The sequence below is a fragment of the Triticum dicoccoides genome, chromosome 1A (genome assembly GCF_002162155.2).
Source record: "Triticum dicoccoides isolate Atlit2015 ecotype Zavitan chromosome 1A, WEW_v2.0, whole genome shotgun sequence".
NCBI classification, from domain to species: domain Eukaryota; kingdom Viridiplantae; phylum Streptophyta; class Magnoliopsida; order Poales; family Poaceae; genus Triticum; species Triticum dicoccoides.
Window position 1 is genome coordinate 463645036 of NC_041380.1, and position 13695 is coordinate 463658730.

At 42.8% G+C, this 13695-nt stretch overlaps 2 protein-coding genes across 2 annotated transcripts; both read right to left on the reverse strand.

Moving 5' to 3' along the window:
• Nucleotides 1–6: 6 nt before the first annotated feature.
• Nucleotides 7–9391, reverse strand: LOC119279191 (uncharacterized protein Cbei_0202-like). Its single transcript, XM_037560534.1, has 13 exons — nucleotides 8980–9391; nucleotides 8147–8209; nucleotides 6996–7427; nucleotides 6157–6228; nucleotides 5721–5846; nucleotides 5413–5625; nucleotides 4513–4560; nucleotides 3441–3602; nucleotides 3183–3344; nucleotides 2682–2775; nucleotides 2486–2604; nucleotides 2359–2403; nucleotides 7–268 (listed from the first exon to the last, which is right to left on the reverse strand). The coding sequence occupies exons 1-13, from the start codon at nucleotides 9361–9363 to the stop codon at nucleotides 32–34; spliced, it is 2157 nt and encodes a 718-aa protein (XP_037416431.1). The 5' UTR covers nucleotides 9364–9391; the 3' UTR covers nucleotides 7–31.
• Nucleotides 9392–9725: 334 nt separating this feature from the next.
• On the reverse strand, nucleotides 9726–13486 carry LOC119279202 (bZIP transcription factor 39-like). Its single transcript, XM_037560537.1, has 2 exons — nucleotides 11853–13486; nucleotides 9726–10516 (listed from the first exon to the last, which is right to left on the reverse strand). Exons 1-2 carry the CDS (start codon nucleotides 13333–13335, stop codon nucleotides 10053–10055), a joined length of 1947 nt encoding a protein of 648 aa, XP_037416434.1. The 5' UTR covers nucleotides 13336–13486; the 3' UTR covers nucleotides 9726–10052.
• Nucleotides 13487–13695: the final 209 nt, after the last annotated feature.

Consider the following 13695-nt stretch of genomic DNA (forward strand, 5'->3'; position numbering starts at 1 on the left):
GAAGTGTGAACAAATAACTAGGAATCAGAACTCAATATTTTACAGAACCTGTTTGTTTTTGTGCTTTGCCAAAAATTGCCTCTATATCACCAGCGAACAGAGAAAGCTGTTTTGCTAAAGCAAAACCGCAATACATGCCATCCACAGCAGCACTTACTATGCCCCCTGCATAGCCAGCACCTTCCCCAATTGGATACAACCCTTGCAGTGACGTGCTCTCGTATGTCTCCCTGTGTCGTGAGATTTGCAAGGGGGAGCTCGTTCTAGTCTGTAAACAGGCATCAAATATGTATAATAAATAAAAGGGAGGGGTGGATGCAGAGATAACACTACACATAACTGTAACACCAAAGATATAGAAGTCCAGCCACAGAAAGAAGAAAAGAAAAAAGATTGCACATAAATGAACTTATGCAGTGGATATGACAGTTCGCATTGAATCTTTTCACGCCGCGGAACTGGCAGATAATTTACACATGCCAATGAATATTAAGAAAGCTAAAAGTATTCTCCATGATGTTGAAAATATTTTTCACCAGTTTCCTGAAAAAATCGCCTGAATGACTTGCATTTGTCTTGGTGCAGGGGTTTCTCTCAAATTTAAAGTCAAGTTAGAGATGAGAGTTGGAAGTTATACAGGTTACCGGATTAGCATATGATTTGAGACAAAAATGGTAAGGGGATGAAGAATAAAGACAAAAGTTTGAAATAAAAACCAAGGGTATATGCAAATATGACAATCAAAGTGGCCAGAGAAGGTTGAATGGAAGGTGATGCATCTTTGTCAGCGGGAAAGTGCACATTACCAATAAGTAGGACAGAATCTAGGGATAGCAAATCAAGTAGCTAAAAGCCTATACTAGTTACAATTGCACTATCTAGGCTAGACTATATATTGGGATCATTTAAACTGGAATATGAATGAGCATTCAGGAGAACAACCAAAAAATGCACCTCTTCAGGGTATCATTCAGGAAGATACTCGATTTTGTAAACTAAATTTATAATGTCCTATGGCTTTAGCCTAGCTCGGCAGGCCCAAAGAAACTAAAAGTATTTTGTTTCTGTTTCATAAAGGTTACTCTAATGGCTTTACAGCTCAACCTTGGCCCATATTTAATTAACCAGAACAAGAGATATTTAAGAAAAAGCACAATTCGCTGTTGTGTTTGCACAACAGGTTCCAATCTCACTGTCACAAGCTAAAGTGTGTAACTACAGAAACCCGCTGCACCGACAGGCCACCTTGCCAACACCACTTATTATAATTTTCAAATATACCCTGGTTTTGCAGGCTATTCTGCAGGAAGTACAACTAGATTCAGCATTTCCTAAACTCAACTGCAGGCCTAAACTCTTAATTTTTTCTGTTATAATTCAGAGCATGCTCCAATATTTTGTTCTCACACCTGCCAGTAGCAAAAGGCACTATTGCATTACCCCGCACAGGCTGCAACTAACAGCAGACAACTGTTACACTAAAAGTTAAAGAATTGCAGACCACATGCCAGTAGCCAAGAATGTTTCTATTAGACTAACCAGTTACCATCCAGTGGTCATGGCGTTGATAGCTTAAGACTAACACCAGACTCCCTGGTGTTTAAATACATCGTGTAGTATTCACCGGCAAGCCTGTGGATTCACCTCCCCTCTGCCTGCCACTCTGGCGGCCGGTGGCGGTGAGGGGAATCCCGGTGCCTCCTGTGCCTCCGCTCCGGTTAGTTGTTTAGGTTAGGGTTTTTTTTTGTCCTCGTAGGCACAGCGCTCGGGCGGATGGCAGTGCTTCTTCGAGTTTGTCTTCCGGGCTTTGATCCTCCTCGAGTTCATCCGTCTGGACGTAGTCGACAGAGCTCCGACATAGATTCCAGCCGTCTCCTTCGGGCGGTGAGGTTAGGATTTCTCGTCATGTGGTGAGACTTGGTGTCGGGTGTTTCAGATCTATGCAAGGGTTCAACTGCGACAACTATCGCTCCAGGGCGCTGGTCCTTAGGGGCACATGCACGAAGACTTCCTGGCTGTCATCGACAAGGTCAAGCCGGCTCCGGTAGGGGAGTGGCGACAGCGGCGCGTCGGCGGCTTGTTCTGGCGGCAGTAGTGGTCGTTCGGTGGTCTCGGAATCTCAATGCAATTTTTATTATGTTTGAGATGCTTTGTACTTTCGGTGAACTTTTATAATACTCCCTCCGTCCCAAAATTCTTGTCTTAGATTCGTCTAGATACGGATGTATTAGTAGATCTGATCATTTTCGCAAAAATAAAATAAAACATTGTGTAGGAATTCATCAAGTGAACCACCATTTTTAAGCAAGTAAAACAATAAGGAAACACATTCAGCTTGTCGCATAAGAATTTGCATACCTCTACACCATGAAGTAAGGCTTCACTAGAAATAAAGCCTGGCATCTGGAAATATCGAATTGCAAATGGGTCAGGACAGATGGAAAGTCAAAACTGCAAAATGAAGAAAGAAAATCATAGTTCGAACCTCTTTGTCAATCATCGTTATTGATTGTTGCAAAGCTTCAGTTATGTAAGGAGGGAATAACTCATGGAGTTTGGATGGACGAACTCCCAACCTATAGCTTGATGGTGGGAGAGTTGTAACTGAAACAGGTAACAAAGTAAATATAAGGAAATGTGTATCATTACTAACTGACAAGACTTTAGTATACAATTAGTACCTGACAATTTGTTACTGATAAAATCTGTGACACACTGTGCAGGGACAACAAAATTCCCTCCCCCCATCATAGCTGCTCTTCTTTCATACTCTCTCTGTTTTCAAAGTTACAGATAATTCATAAGCTAACAGAAGGGGGGAAATGTCATCAGACTGTAGTACAGGTGCAAAATGAAATGTTGCTGAGCTCAAACTCTCCTTTCTATCAATGCATCAAGATGCAAGGCTTTTGGGGTTTCTCGAAAAATAGAAGTGCAGCAAACCAACTAATATTGGAAAAAGTAAAGGAATCAAACACTCGAGAAAGTAATTAGGTCCAAGTGGATTGTTTGTACTTTCGCAATCAAGTGGTTGTCTTCTAGACAATCTTGTACTGCTGACACCTTTATCATAAAGTCATTTTAAGGCACATAATCCAGAGGGTCAATGTAGCCAATTGTTCATGGTGATGGCAATGCAATTATGAAGCATTTCAGTTATCTAAGGGAATCGTAACAAGTACCTGGAACTCTACGCCCGCAAGAGAACCATGGGATTGAAATGGTTCAAAATCATGAGATGATACAGTGACCACAAGAGCCGAGTTTGCCCACTTAGACGCTCGCCGTGAGAATGACATGCCATTGACACACAATTCCGATGGGTTTGTGCTAGTTAGAACAACCTGCAGGCATGTCTCAGTAATTCAAGAACGGGATTCCAATACTCCATAATGTATTAAGGAAAGAAAGGTGAGTTAAACAACAAGAAAATGACTGACCTGTCCTCCAGGACACATGCAAAACGAATAACAACTGCGATTTTGATCTACTTGCTCTATATCATTCTTCACATCTCCTTCACCAATAGACTTCACTATCTTGTAATCTGCTACAGGTATCCGCCCACGCCCTTTATGTACTTCAGCAGCCAATTCAGAATACTGCACAGGATGACAATGACACATATCACACAGATTGTTTGAATACAATGTGATTATGTGAAAACACTGTACATTTGATTTTCAACACTGAAATACAGTATGCTGCTACCCATACTAGCGCAATACCCATTCATTAAAATGGAATTTTAAAACTGTTCATGGAAGAGCAAAATATCCATATCCGCTCCCATCTTAACCGTTTGTGCCAAATATAACACGTGCTGTAATGAAAGTGGATGGACTGTCGCCACCAACTGACTTTTTTATGGGAGTAAAGATCAACGGTGTAGCTGTATCAAGCCGGCAAATAAGTGAGTGTTAGGAGTTACTACAAGATCAATAGGTCCATATATAAAGCTCTATGAAAGATTGTGCACATACTACAGATATTGTTATCATGCAATAAACAGTAATTCCATGAGCATCCATGCTCAAAAATACTGGTGGGCACAAAGGCTTAGGTCAGCCCTTGGACACAGCCCAGCAAGACAAACTCGGTCTCATGCTTTTATAAGTGAGATCTCATCAGTGCATAGTTAACTCGCTACTTATCACAATTTGCAAAGGAAATGAATACAAGTTAAAAACCAAAACTTAACTTCAGCTTCTGTTCACGCTGCTACTCCTATAATAAAACTTGATGGTTGGAGGGTATTGGAGAAACTGGCAGTTTCTGTACTTTTCCATAGTTTATAAATGGATTGCTCCACATGATGCCATAGTAATTATCATCCTAAACCTTGATTTAGTAGTTTCAGTTTCACCTTTAACAATCACCAATTAGGAGTTCATGAAATACAGAATATGAAATTACTGGAAATTAAATATCAACATTGAAATAAATTAAGCTAAACATTAGGCGAGTATCATTCAGAAAAACGTTGGTGTGAACAAATGAAATATGCCTTACTTGGATGTTGTTTATCAGTTCTTGGGGGTGCTCGATTCTTAAACCAACCTGTAAGAATAACCAATGCTGTCACATGGACTGAAGAGAAAATAATTTACCATACTTTCCTTCATGTTATGAAGAAAAAAACAAGTGCTTGCAATTGGCAAAGATAATATGGGCAAAAGACATAATGCCACGAGGAGGCTATATCCAGCCAAGACCTACGTTAGGCCAATTAAATAATAAAAAGAACCGATTAAAATGCCTAGATTGGCTAGTTTAAATACTAAAAAACACTATTCTACCAATACCTTGTTGTGAACTTGGTTCTAACGAAATAACTATCATAGATAAGATGTGAGAGAACTCAAGGGAGTGACAGATACTGTAGTATATAGAGGAGAAAAATATGTATTCTTGCTTGATTTACCTCTGAGGTATGTGGCATCAAGTTTGGACCTTAAATTCCTAATACAATACAACGTCCTGATATAATATGATATGGACTTTTTATCTATGTCTTTTTCTTGAGCATGCACCAAATTACATGTTGTATTAGAAGAGCCTTTTCCCTATCTATACGGTGTAAAGGAGTGCGAAATAGGACAAGATAATGTTGTTGACAACTTGAAATAGAGAGCATCTATATAACATGGCAAAAAGTTAAATGATCTGCTAGTATTTACTCAGTGGCATGTACAATATTCTCAACCCGAGATATTTGATCGACAAAGAAAGCAAACTCCATGTAATCTATTTTTGTTTGGTTTGAAGACCAATGTGCCTCTTATGTAACCTAATATCCAACCCAAACATGGTCTCAAATTCTACGCCGTGGCTTGTCTGCTATCTGACCATCAAATTATTGACAAGTACTAGTGAAGTAGAAACTGCCTTAACCAGCATAAGAAAACTTACAGAAAAATTCTTGGGGGTTATATCTACATTATGCCTCAGAAGCATACTGTATGTGTCACGAGCTGAGTGCCCCACTGCTAACACAACTGCATCGAATGATAGTTTCTGATCAACAGAACCTGGCTGTAGATTTGAATCAGAAACCACAACTCCTTTGACCTGCCCGCCTTCCACTATAAGGTCATCTACTCTAGTATTAAATCTTATGGCAACCTGTATCAAACATAAAACAGAATACATTGGTGCATGAAGGCTTACATAACAAAATAATAGCAAAGCTTCAATGAAGACTGCTATGTTCAACTCACGCCCAACTCTCTTAAGTGGTGTCTGAAATTCCGCAACAGAGGGACAAGTTTATCTGTACCCAAGTGAGGTCTTCCATCAATGAGAATGTTTGGAGGGCCTCCGAAATGAACAAATGTTTTCATCACCTGAAATCCAAGACCCCACGGAATAGCTTAAACACATATAAATGGTCAGTTTTGAAGTCTAGGATATTATGTTATGCAGAAGCTCTTCCTATTTTGATGGATATGTATTCAAAACAACAGCAAAAAATTTACCATACTATCCATGACCAGTATGGGGAGCAACTTACTGGTTACCACCAGAGTCTTGAACTCTGGCAGCCAACAGATACTAAGCTTGCATTATTGCATCAATAATTACAGATAACATTTTTAGAAGAATTTCTAATTTGCAAGCTAAGCATCCATTGAGGTAGAGCAGGAAGATTCTTACAGCCTGAACACCATCAGTGTTTTTCCCTATCCTGGTCACAAGCTTCCCATCACTCCATGTACCTGCACCACCCTGCTATGATTAAGAACAGAAGATCAAGAATTGATGGACTTGATCTTTTAAGGAACATGGAAAAAGGGAATAGTGGTTTGGTCAATCATTGAAGTTCCATTGTAGGTAATTGATACTTCAAAAAAATAGGCATTGCCCTATATGCCATCAACCAAACTTGCAAAGATCATTTGATTAAATAACCTTTTAAAATTCACAAAAATGTATGGAAAAGCAAACCTCAAACAATGAAGAACATGAGTTCAGAACAAGCATGCATTAGTTAGGTTTTGAATTAATTAAATTAGCTGCAGTAAAAAAATGTGAAGATTGGTACACATTTTTTTCTGCATAATTCATTTCAAGCAATCTGAGATTAAGCCAGATGCATTAATGTCTAAAATATGTCTCTGTACACTTTACAGGTCATATAATTAGGAGAGTGCATTTATTGGGATGCACTAATCCATGCACCAGCTAATATACCTGATTGGAACATGTATCAAAGAAGAAACCCCTATGCTATTTCACATACAGAGCACAGACGTAAACCACCTCTTCTAAGATACATGTACGCATAATTTGACGTAGTACATCAATTCCATATTATCACCTGAACAAAGAGAACTATCACTAGTATTTGCCGAATGACATGATTGATAATGTTTATGTTTAACGAAAAGATATAGTCATATATTAGACAACAACTACCTATTTGAATACTGATCAAAGCAATTATGTGATTGTCCAGTGATGTCTTGGTAGTACGGTAGGAGCAAACAGTATACCTCGCCAAAGCAAAAGTTGCTTTCTGATTGGAGAATTCGTCTAACTGCTAGTGCACCAATGTCACGCCCTCTTTGCTCAACAGGTTGGCCACGCTCCAATAAGGTAACTTCTGCTCCAAGTTCAGCTAACACAAGGGCAGCAAACAACCCAGATGGGCCACTTCCTACAATTGCCACCCTTGGTTTCATTCGTGTAGGACTGATCGAGCCATTATTAACAGTATCCCTGATACCATGTTCATCATCGGAGACTTTGTTATGAACATTAAGCATACTGATCAGATCAGCTGCTACCCTCCCATCGGACATATATTCTACAATTCCAAGCCTGGGTTCCAATCTAGCAATAAAATCCCATGTCCTTGGCTCCATGTCCAGAAGCTTCTTAGCATCCACATCAACAGTATAAACAAATTGAGGTTCTTTCAAAATCTGTAAATGTAAAACATGGTTTATTCATGCACAAAGAAACGATTCAGATAAAGTGATAACCAATCTGCGAATTGAAATATAGATTAAAAAACTCAACGTCACTAGAAACACACGTGGTCACAGTCGCAACACGGATGAAGCAAAAAATGTGCAACACAGAACCGTCTACCAAAAAACATTACGATAAATTTCAGATATCATTGAATATAATTAGATTGGGTAACCACATGAATAACCAATCGCTGCAATAAATAGAATTCACATCAATCACATATTTATTTCAATTTATATGAACATCTACACTGTGAAAATAACTTTAGTATAAAATCCCCAGATCAAATAAGTATACACCAAGTATCAGACAGCATAAATAGATAGTAAACTGACCATTTTTTTCTTGCTAAATATACGCTATTTGTGCAAATTACAGGGCATTGCAAATCTCTGCAGACAATACCAGATTATTTTGCAAAAATGCGGCGCTTTATAACAGGCTTAGATTTTACCCTACCCGCCAGATGACAACTCAGGCCCACTCACAAGCACCATGCTGGAGATATTTACTGAGTTCTTTTTTTACAAAGCTTAACCCAGTTTGACTGCATCGTTTCAGCACATCCAACAGCAAGTGTTTTATGACAACTAAGTTGCCATCCCATATATATACAGGAGGAGCAATATTAAATAGAGTAGACACATTATATAAGTTCATTAAGAACCTTGCGTGCATCAAATGACTTGCGGATAACAGAGAAGGCCTCTTCAGGGAGCATAGAAGCGACCTGCACAGGAGAATCGATTAGAGGCGCATAATAATAATTATAGAAAAGATCTACAACAAGAGACATTGTAACATGGGTAACAACAAATGTAAACCGCAGAGGGATGGAGCTTCAAAGCAAACACATGCCGAAGGTATAGCAGGAAATATCATACTCCCTCTGTTCATTTTTATAAGACCTTAAAAACATTTCAGACAAAGTACAAAACAACCCATTTTGAGTTGTCTGAAATGACTTACAAAAGTGAACGGAGGGAGTACAGCGCAACATTTGAAATTGCTCCCCGCAGGCGGTCATTTAGATAACTAAATTGTGTACACCGTACAGTACATAGAACACTCATCCAGCCAATTCCTGATTGATTACAATTGGGATTTGGGGAAATAACCCAATACATGTAGGAGAAGGTGAGGCAGAAGCTCTGTTAATTCAGTTACAAACCGTTTATCAAACCAGGCCCTCAACACAGAAGTAACGAATTACACTCGATTCCCATTACCATATCACCACAGCAAGCTGCACTAGACTTCCTTGAAGGGAGTTACGAGTAGCTAGCTCATTTCAAGGTTGTGATATTTTCCAAGACGAATGAGCACAAATCTAGTCAATTAATGGCACGAACTAAGTAAAAAAAAATTGCAACACTAGCAAAGGCCACCTAAAACCTCTGTTTCAGCAACACCCTCTCGACTCACCTAATAAAAGCCTAAGACCTCGCGAATTTCATGGCATTATGGCTCCACGCCAGGAAATGCAGTATGATAGCCTACCGGGAACTTGAGGGCCTTGGCAATGGCCTGGAGGAGCGGCGGGGAGACGCCGAGGAAGTCCTTGCCGGGGTCGTCGCTGGCGGGGACGGCGAGCTTGGAGAGGCGCCAGAAGCCAGCCTCCCGGGCCACGCCGCCCTCCTCGGGGGCGGTCTGGCGGAGCTGCTCCTTGTGGCGCCGATCCAGCCGCTTCTTCTCCGACGGGTACCGCCGCTTGCCCGTGCGCCTCGCGCAGCGCACGACGGCGGCGAGCCCGCCGCATCGGCGTCGCGGGAATGCGCTGGCCGCGTAGAGGTTGCCGCCGCTGGGGCTCGCGCCCAGGTGGTGGTGGGGAGGCGGGGGAGAGAAGGGCGGGAGCTTGATGCCTGAGACAGTGTGAAGCGCCATGGTGGATGGGGCTGGAGATGGAAGGGGGTTTGCGCCCCTGCGGATAACGTGGGTTTTAGCCTGGTTTACAGGGTCATTTTATAAGAGACTACAAATCCGTTTTGTTCGACGGATTTTCATGTGTAACGTCTTCTTTTCTTTTTAAAAAAAAAATTCAAACTCCAATCAGAATTCAGAACCAACTATTTTTGTAGAGATCGTTACAGTTTCAGTACTATGCTTATCGGATTAATATTTCATTTGAAATGTGCACCTGATAAAGTTTATCCAGATTAAAGCTGACAGAAATAATTTCCATCAACCAGATGTCGATTTGTCTCGGACGACACATGAACAAGTTTGTCACGGCCATATATGCTCTGGAGAGATAAAACTACAAGTATATTTTGTCTTAAAAGTTCCTCAAACAGTATTACATTATAACAAGGTTAGAGTACAGCATAAGATCCTGGTTATATCACAGCAGCACAAAAACTGCACTCACAGCCTAAACCTGCAGAACCACATTTAGCTCACACCACTTCAAACCTTCGACAAACTTGAATTACCTCAGGCCGAGTGAATAGAAAGTTCATTCCTTGGTTAGACAACAGCATCAGGTCGTTTTAATCTATCGGCCATCACATTTCGGCGGGGCCAGCAAAGCTGCTTGAGAACCATGACAACGCGTCAACCCCCATGATTATTTGTTAGTTTACAAGATGAGGACTGGCACCCTTGAAAGGAAGAGTGCAGGAGTATGTGACATATCTGACACCATCAAGGAGAACAACAACAAATATCCTGGAGAGGGACTTGGGAGTCATCCTTGGATCGCTGTCGCCATCACCAGCCTCCCTGGGATCAGCTAGCACAGAAACAACTACAGACGATGCTGGCTTCTTATCAGGTAGCTTGCTGCTTTCAGAAGTTCTGTTAAAAGGCCCTGTGTTGTTCGCCGTTTTCCCAGTGAGTGGAATCGCCTCATTGTACATGATCCTCCTATTCTTCAGCTTGCCGTAATAAGCAGGAGCTGGTGTTGGAACCTTTCGAGTAGCATTAACACTCGAGGAGTTCACAGCTGGAGAAGCAGGTATTATGCCACCGGAATTGGTGGCAGCGGAAATGTCAAACTGAAACACCTCGCTGCACATTCCAGAATTTAGGATAGGCCCTGAAAATTGTTGCATCAGAATTAGAGTAAGAGACAGTGCAACAACACTCAAAGAGTATCAATAGAAAACCAAGTTTTCTGTAGGAGACTTCATCAGCAAGACCAAAGAACAATTATTCCAGTAACAAACTTGACAACACCACAAAAACATAAGGCACATGAGTTCAGACTAGTTTTCCTACAAGCTTGTGAAGATTTAGCAGTTATCACTTCTACATGAAAAGAAAATATTGCAATAAAGTACTTGGAATATACAGCAAAAACGGGATTGAAGTTGTGAAATAATCAGTAACATTGCTCAGTCACGTGTTTGAAATATGCTTAAAGCAGCATACCATGATTCTACTATTTTGCTAGCATAGAGCTTGAACACAGGTTGTACTGACAGATAAGTTTTTGTCAGGGATTAAGGCTCTTCAGGACAGAGTCTACATGATAATCGCTGTATAAGACAGTTTCCAAATAAAAAGCAACAATAACACTAATATTTACTGAGCTCTTTTCTATTTGATTGCTAAAAGTGTGAAACTTACTTGTTTGGCAACATTAAATATAGAGTTGAGTTCCCATTTCCTGAATAGTTGCAATGTCATAATATATGATGGCATACTAAGTGACATAATTCTGATTTAACATACATTCTACTTTTCTTTGAATTTTAATTACTTTTAATGACTCATGGACAATCTTTTCAATCCTTTGAATTTTAATTACTTTTACAAATAAAAAGTAATAATATCATTACTATTTACTGAGCTCTTTTCTACATGATTGCTAAAAGGAGGGCATAAATAAAGACATTGTTCCCATTGCTGGATGGTTAAAGTGTGAGACTTACTTGTTTGCAATATTAAATATAGATTTGGGTTCCCATTTCCTGAATAGTTGAGTGATGTTATTCTTATCTAACATACATTCAACTTCTCTTAATGACTCATGGACAATCAGTTCAATCCTTTGACTTCTATTTTAACATGTAATATTATTCTCTGTAGCATTTGGCCTCTCTTGAAGTAAGATAATGCGGGGACCTTCTTGATTAAAATATCACATCATGATGTGTCAATGCAACAGAGAAATACTCCCTCCGTTCCTAAATATAAGTCTTTCTAGACATTTCAAATGGACTACACCATACAGATGTATGTACACATATTTTAGAGTGTAGATTCACTCATTTTGCTTCGTATGTGGTCACTTGTTGTAATCTCTAAAAAGACTTATATTTGGGAACAGAGGGAGTAATAGTTTGGATAATAAATGGAATTCATAGCTGCAGTATCACAATTCACAAAAAAACAAGAATATTAGATTGACAAACAATTGTTCTGCTTACCTGCCATTCCTTCACGGAACCACTGCGGCAATGGTCCATCTACCGGGGATTTCTCTTGTGGATTCATATTGTTTCCAGGCAGTGATAGATGACGAGCTATGGCTGTACTAGTCTCTTTGTGATCTATACCTGACTGGTCACGGTTGTGTTGTGAAGTCCCATGTGCTACCGCTTTCTCGCTTGCAAGCACAGAATGAATAATCAGATTGCCATTGATCTTGACATGCTTTCCATTCCTTGGCACATACAACAAAGCAGGCAGGGTCTCACTTGAGTTAAGTGGAGGTTGATGCTTCTGGTCAGCACTGCCATCAGTCCCAATCATCATTCCAGAAGCAACACCAGTCATGTCACTATTGTTCAAACCCCCTTTAGGTGCTTGACCATGGTTATTGACATTCACTACCCTATCATGAGGCTGACCAAAATTCCTAAACATTGCATTGTCACTCCCCCCACTCAATCCAAAATTGTGATTGAACCCTGGAACAAAAGCGCCAAATACGAGCATAACAAGCATCAAACCGAGAAGGCTAACACTTGCCACCTTCTTGGTCTTGGTCTTGGACTTACTCTTGCTCTCCGCGGCCTTCTTGTTCTCTGGTTTCTTTGTAGCCTTGGTTGCGGTCACCTGCTGCTGCGGCTTTAGCCGAGGAATTGGTACAAGAGGGACATGGGAACCATGAGGCCGCATGGCATACCCGGGCACCCAAGGGAAATGCATGCCGGGCACTGCTCCCGGTGGATACATCCCAGGTGGTGGACAATTCCCGCCGCCGCTGCCGAGTTGCTGCCGCAGTGTTGCATTCTCGGCCACAATGAAGGAGATCTTGGAATTGAGGTCGTTTATGACCGAGTTCATTGACTTGACCTTCTCCTCCAGCTCCTCGACGTAGCGCTTCTTCCTCTGCCGAGACAGCTGCGCGCTCTCCCGGTTCCGTATCAGCCGCGCCGCCCGCCTCGTGTCCTCCCCCTCGCCGCCGGCGCCTCCCTCGTCGGAGTCCACGGCGGGCCGCGACGCCGACGCGGAAGGGGAGACCTCGCCGTCCCCGGATCGGCGGCACTTAGCCGCCTCCGAGCTTGGGGCGGGGCTCGCCGGCTTCCGCTTCAGGCCCCAGCTAGGGGCGGCGGCGCTCCTCCCCTCGTCCGACTCCTCGTGCTTGACCTCGCAGCTGGCGTCGGCGACGGCGGAGCCGGTGCCGGAGGCGGCGGGGGAGGACGAGGAGGCGGTGGGCCCGGATCCGGCGGCGGAGTCGCTGCGCTCGGGGGAGCGGAGGAGGAAGTCCTCGACGGAGAAATCCGCGGGCAGGTCGAAGTCGAGGTCGTCGCAGTCGCCGCCCGCGCCGAGCCCGATGCCGAAATTCCCGAGCGGCAGGCTGTCGTCGTCGTCGTCCGCGAGGCGGAGGTCCGGGTCGAAGAGGCCGGGCGGGTAGTGGCGGAGGTCGAAGTGGGAGGCGGGGTCGAGGAGGGCCGGCTCCGCCATGGCCGCGTCCCGAGGAGGGGTTCAGTTCAGCCTAGGGTTTTGGGCGGCATCCATGGAGGGACTCCGGAGCGGTGTAGGAATTTGGAATTCGGAAACCCGGGGCGGGGGCTGCGGTGCGGAGTGGACGGAGTCGGGGGTGTTGACGAGCCCGTGCCTCGTGCTCGGGACGTGCGGTGCGGATCCAGTTTCTCCCCCGCCCGTGGAATTCTTCCCCCTTTAGTCCGTGGCGAAAGGGACCCGCTTCGCACCGGGCCCGCGTGTCATCGGGGGTGGAGGGCGTCCCGATCGGTGCGGCTGTGCGGCTGTGTGGCTGCGCGGGGAGTAGCTAGATCTAGGATTGCCGTTCGGGTGGGGTGCTAA